This window comes from Miscanthus floridulus, chromosome 4 (assembly GCF_019320115.1).
Source record: "Miscanthus floridulus cultivar M001 chromosome 4, ASM1932011v1, whole genome shotgun sequence".
In the NCBI taxonomy this organism is placed as follows: domain Eukaryota; kingdom Viridiplantae; phylum Streptophyta; class Magnoliopsida; order Poales; family Poaceae; genus Miscanthus; species Miscanthus floridulus.
The window spans coordinates 31,132,778-31,139,050 of NC_089583.1; the positions used below are offsets into that span (position 1 = coordinate 31,132,778).

At 45.8% G+C, this 6,273-nt stretch overlaps 1 protein-coding gene across 1 annotated transcript; it reads left to right on the forward strand.

Annotated features, from left to right (window-relative positions):
* The first annotated feature begins 3,089 nt into the window (after positions 1-3,089).
* On the forward strand, positions 3,090-3,653 carry LOC136548341 (uncharacterized). The gene has a single exon (XM_066539906.1). It carries the CDS (start codon positions 3,090-3,092, stop codon positions 3,651-3,653), a length of 564 nt encoding a protein of 187 aa, XP_066396003.1.
* Positions 3,654-6,273: the final 2,620 nt, after the last annotated feature.

The following is a 6,273-nucleotide window of genomic DNA, read 5'->3' on the forward strand; positions in this document are numbered from 1 at the left end:
TTGTGACATCATGGTAGGAGAGCCCTCAATGCCAAAGTACCTTAACTGGTCTGAGCACCTAATCCAGTTTTCCAGAAAAGATCAATGGACTAGCATGACCAACGCCAGTCACTATCCACTCGTCCTAGGTCCAACAATAGCCGGCACGATAGTCCCCAAGGTCCTGATCGATGGTGGCGTAGGATTGAATATAATATTTGCAGATACACTAAAGAAGATAGGCTTGGATTTCACCAGCCTACTTACTCCACTGATGTCCCCTTCTATGGGATAGTACCTAGCAAGGCCGCTATGCCGTTCAGACAGATCACGAACCCGTCACATTTGGTAACCCAAACACCTTTCGAACGGAGTTCATCAAGTCTGAGGTGGCTGATTTTGAATCATCATACCATGCTATCTTCAGTCAACCAGCTTTGGCCAAGTTCATGGTCATTCCACATTACCCGTACCTCTTGCTCAAGATGTCGGGTCCCAATGGAGTACTCTCCTTCTGAGGTGACCCCAAGTGCTCATACGACTATGACACAGAAGCTGTCCAGATTGCAGCCAAAGCGCAGCAAGCGTATGAAGCACATGAGATTGCCAACCTTTCACAGCAGACTAAGCTAGACGACATGGAGATTCTGACTAAGAAGGCAAGAATCATTGCACTACCCTCTAAGACGGATACCATCGAGATTGATCTAGGTACTGGTGATCCCTCCAAGATGGCTATCATCAACGCCCACCTCTCCAAAGAAAAGGAACTCACGCTCACCAACTTTCTCACGGAAAACAAGAATATCTTCACGTGGAAGCCGGCTGATATGCTAGGTGTTCTGAGAGAGTTGGCTGAGCACAAATTGGATTAAAACCCCAGCTCAAGCCGGTCAAGCAACGTCTATGACGGTTCTCGCTAGATAAGAAAGCCGCGACCAAGAAGGAAATCACCAAGCTATTGCCAGCCAGGTTCATTAGGGAAATCCTTCACCTTGACTGGCTAGCCAATCCTGTACACGTCCAAAAGAAGAACTCAAAAGAGTGGCGCATGTGCACTGACTACATGGATCTCAACAAGCATTGCCTAAAGGATCCCTTTGGCTTACCTCGCATTGATCAGATCATAGACTCTATGGCTGGGTTGGCTCTTTTATCCTTTCTTGATTGCTACTTAGGCTACCATCAAATTGCCCTCCGTAAAAAAGATCAGAGCAAGACATCCTTCATCACTTCGTTTGATGCCTACTGCTACATGACCATGTCCTTCAGATTAAAAAACACTGGAGCAGCCTATCAATGGGCTATCTAGGCGTGCATAAGCGAGCAGATCGGTCATAATGTAGAAGCCTATGTGGATGATGTTATCGTCAAGACCAAGGACCCTTCTACTCTGATCGTAGACTTGAAACAAACCTTTAATAGTATTCGTGAGTACAAGTGCAAAATTAACCCAACATAGTGTGTTTGGAGTTCCTTCCGGATAGCTACTAGGTTTCCTCGTGAGCCATCGGGGTATCGAAGCTAGCACAAAACAGATTCAAGCAATCACTCAGATGACTCGACCTCACTATGTCAAAGATGTTCAGAAGCTGACAGGGTCCATGGCCGCCCTCAATCATTTCATCTCGCGACTTAGGGAGAAAGGTTTGCCCTTCTTCAAGTTGTTGAAGAAGTCAGGCAAGTTCTAGTGGACATCTGAAGCTGACGAAGCCTTCTAGAAGCTCAAGGAGTACCTATCCACCTCTCCAAAACTTACTCCACCAGAGAAGCACGAACCACTCCTACTCTACATTGCAGCTACTACTATGGTATTCAGCAAGGCAATAATCATGGAGCGGGATGAAGAAGAGCATGTATATAAGGTGCAATGACCTGTCTATTATATTAGCGAGGTGCTATTAGAATCCAAGGCCAAGTACCCACATGTGTAAAAGCTCCTCTATGCCCTCTTGATCACTTCACGCAAGCTATGCCACTACTTTGATGATCACAAGATAACAGTGGTATCCGACTTCCCACTTGGCGACATCCTACGCAATCGGGATGCAATAGGATGCATATCCATGTGGTCAGTCAAACTCGGAGCTCAGAACATCGAGTTCATCTCCCGCAAGGCTATCAAATCTCAAGTCTTGGTAGATTTCATTGTCGAGTGGACCAAAGCCCAGTAGCCTACTCCAACAGTTATCCTCGACCATTGAAAGATGTATTTCGTTGGTTCCCTCAAGCTAGGAGGCATAGGCACTGGCGTTCTCTTCATATCTCTAGATGGAAAGCAGCTTAAGTATGTTCTACAAATACTTTGGCCTGCTACCAACAATGAAGCCGAGTATGAGGCCCTCCTTCACGGCCTCTGAGTAGCAGTCTCACTCGGCATCAAGTGTTTACTCATCTATGGTGACTCCTCAGTGGTCATCAACTAGGTCAACAAGGATTGGGACTACACCAAGGAGACCATGGATGCTTACTACACAGAAGTCCGCAAACTTGAGAAACACTTCCAAGGCCAAGAAATCCTCCATGTTATGTGAGATCTCAACGTTGCAGCTAATGTTTTGGCCAAATTGGGATCAGATAGAGCCTAGGTACCCCCTGATGTGTTTGTTTAGGAACCCCAAAGCCCTTCAATCAAACAAGGAGCTTCCACATCCACCAGTACTGTGAATCCTAACGTCTAGGTACTAGTGGTCAACCCGGCATGGATGCAAGTATTTATTGATTACATCCGAGATCATAAGCTGCCTACTGATAAGGTAGAAGCAGAGCAGATCACACGTAGAATCAAGAACTATGTCTTAGATGGAGACAGGCTCTACCGGTGAGGCGCATCATCTAGTGTTCTCCTCAAATGCATTATGCCTGAAGAAGGGCAGCAGATCTTGGAAGAAATTCACTCTAGGTGTTGTGGCAACCACGTAGCCTCTAGGACCCTAGTCAGCAAGGCTTTCAGATCTATGTACTATTGGCCTATAGCAGCACTGAAAGATGCAGAAGTGTTGGTGCGACATTGCAAGGGCTGTCAGTTCTTTGCCAATCAAGCCCACGTCCTAGCTCACAACCTCATCTGCATCCCTCCATCATGGCCTTTTTCATGCTAGGGCCTCAACATGGTTGAACCTCTCAAACATGCACTAGGTGGTTTTGAGTACATCTACGTGGACATTGACAAGTTTACTAAGTGGATAGAGTACAAGCCACTTGTCAAGTTCAATGCTACAAAGGCAGTCGAGTTCATGCAAGACATTATGTACCAGTTTGGCATGCCCAATCGGATCATTAAAGATCCTGGCTCAGCCTTTACAGCCATCGAGTTTAGAAGTTGGGCTCAAGATTGCGGCATCAGCATCGACTATGCTTCCGTTGCTCATCCACAAGCAAACAATCAAGCAGAGAGGGCTAATGGGCTATTACTAGCCAGACTAAAGCCTCAGTTATTTGATGAGCGCAAGGATTACGGCGGCAAGTGGATCTATGAGTTACCCAAGGTAGTTTGGGGACTACGCACTCAGCAGAGTAGAACGATGAGGTACTCATCCTTTTTCCTGGTCTATGGCTCTGAAGCTATCCTTCCATCAGACTTGATACGAAACTCTCCCTGGGTTGAACAGTACAACGAAGGAGAAGCAGATGAAACTCGGTGGCTAGAAATTGATAGTGCCAAAGAAGTCTAGCTTAATGCACTTTTTTAGTCCGCCAGATATCCACAAAGCCTATGGCCTCACTATGACAAGCACATGTGTCCCCACACCTTTCAAGTCGGAGATCTAGTCCTCAAGCGTATCCAGAATACCTCGAGATGGCACAAGCTACTCAGCCCCTAGGAAGGCCCCTTCATCATCTCCAAAGTTACTCAGCTAGGCTCCTTCGAGTTAATCACAGCAGATGGTGATCCCATGCCTAACTCTTGGAACATTGACCAGCTACAAAGATTCTATTATTAGTATTATTCAAGTAGTTCACTTGTTTAAGTAATTTCAGCTTTCTAGCATATGTGCTCATGATTCTTCGTTAATAAATACAGAGTCAATATTCTTTGCTAGATGCATCTGTCCTTTTAGTTTTAGGCGAGGTACACAACTTTTCAGCTGTTTATACTCTATATAACTTCGAGTACATCATATACGAGATATATAGCTGACTGATTACGTGGCTATACATCTCTAAATATGATAAGTTCACTCGGTACATAGTTTTTACTATGTACACCGAGTACTATGCTACATCATAAGAGATACGCCTCCTACTCGGATGGCTGACATCTCCTTGGCCAGGAGCCAACTACCGACATTTAGTCTGACTATCACATGTCGTCCTAGGTAGGGTGATTCCCAAAAGCAGGTTACCTGATTCGTTAGCTATGGGGCAGGATCCTAACAGCAAACAATCGCTACAAGGGTTCCTTGAACAAGTGACTTCATGCACTTAACATCGACGGACAGGTCTAACATGATTCTAATCATATAGACTACGTTGATCACTTCTTACTTGGCTACTCAGTCTTAAGCACCTTTTTAAAGGACTTCACAAGGCAAAACTTATAGCCTAAATAGATTACAATTTTATTCAAAGATTACCAGGTCAAAAAGTTAACTCGGATAAACCGTCTTAGGTGTTTTGAGCACCCTAACAAGACAAGATAAGTTTTCTATTAAACTAACATTCCACTCCAGCAAAAGAACATTATTTCTTACAGTGTGCCTACCTGACACACAGGCTTAACAAGTTTTGTCAAACTTACATAGCCTATTCGCTAGGCTTCTCCATCCTTAGGTCTAGATCAGTTGCTATGGTGGTTACGAGTCTGTCGAGTTCCTCCTTAGCTCTTTCCATAGCACCAAGATGGCCTTCATCATCGTAGTCTGCGGCTTCCTGATGGAGACCCATAGCCGAGTATAGCACTCGGAGCGTACCGAATACATTCCGGACACAGACCTTGGTGGCTCTATGTACATAGCTCTCAAAGCTGTTGGGGATTTCTTTCACTATATCCACCCACCTTTTTTCACCGTCTGTGCCCTTTCCAGCTGGGCCTTCATGTCGGTCACCGACTTCAGAGCCAGCATCAGATTATGATTAGCTCTTCATTTTATCAGCTTAGCTCGAGCTTGTTCTTCACTCACTCATTCTGTTACCTCTTCAACTTGATTGTGCTAAGTCCTCAGGGCTTCATTGAGATCCTTCACCTCACCCTCTAGTTATCGGGTTTTGATCTGCTCGTCTGCAAAGAGGAACACTTACGATCATTATCATGATCACCGAGTACTACATTCAAGAGTTATAGGGAAGTCGTATAGTTCTCTTACCCTTCAACTAGGTATCACAGAGCTTAGCCTTCTCTATCATCTTCAATAAAGATTCAAAGGCGTTGCTCTTCCTCTTCTCGGTAGCCACTTTCTGATGCTCGGCTTCACCAATCTGAGAACGGAGGATACATAGGGCCTCTTTATGGCGCTTCTGCATAGATTCCCACTCAACCTCCTTCTTGGCCTACTCCACCTTCAGCTTGGCGAGCTCTGCCTAGATTTTTTGGACCTTGCTGAAGGCCTTCAGCTCCGCACCCTGAGCATACGACTATTTTTGGAATAAGAATTTAGAAGATATCTATAGCAAGAAATGACAAAATGCATTTACTGACCCTCAATTGGCCATCAAAGACAGAAGCTTGGTTCAGCATCCTGGACCACGAACTCATCAACTCGGTGAACTCCAGACTATACGCCTGGAGCTGGGTACCCAGTCCAGTAACTGGGACTACGTCATCCTCTTCTGATTGTTGGGCGCTCGTCGTCGGCATATCTAGGGCAGGAGCACTCGGTGCAGCGGCGCTTGGGTCAGCCCTTGGCTCCACACATCTTCATCAGCAGTGGCCTTCGCAGGCTCTGGCCCCAGCGGCTAGTGTGCTTCATCATTAACAGGCACCGCTATCTGTGGTTGCGGCACCTCCACACCCTCTATAGTACCTGGCTACATAGGTTGCTCCGCTTTACCATTAGTGGACATCGGACCCTATGCTCGTGGCATTTTAGTGGACCTAGGTGGAGACATAGGCCTACTTGCCTAGCCTTTTTCCACCCGGTCACTATCAGTACACGAGTTCTCTTCAACCTAGGGCTTTTCACTCTACGCCCGGGTACTCAGTGTCTTTTGTACCCTGGTATGAGTAGCAGTCAAGTGATGTCCTAGGAATAGAGTAACATACAGAGGAAACTTCAACACTTACTTGGCACTAGATCTCTTCTTCAGGGTGGGCTTTTCTAGTGATATACCACTAAATGATCGACCCAGCTCCAT

What these genes read in the sequence shown, in the direction of transcription:
- LOC136548341 (XM_066539906.1), top strand. Translation starts at nt 3,090, where the DNA reads ATGGTTGAACCTCTCAAACATGCACTAGGTGGTTTTGAGTACATCTAC.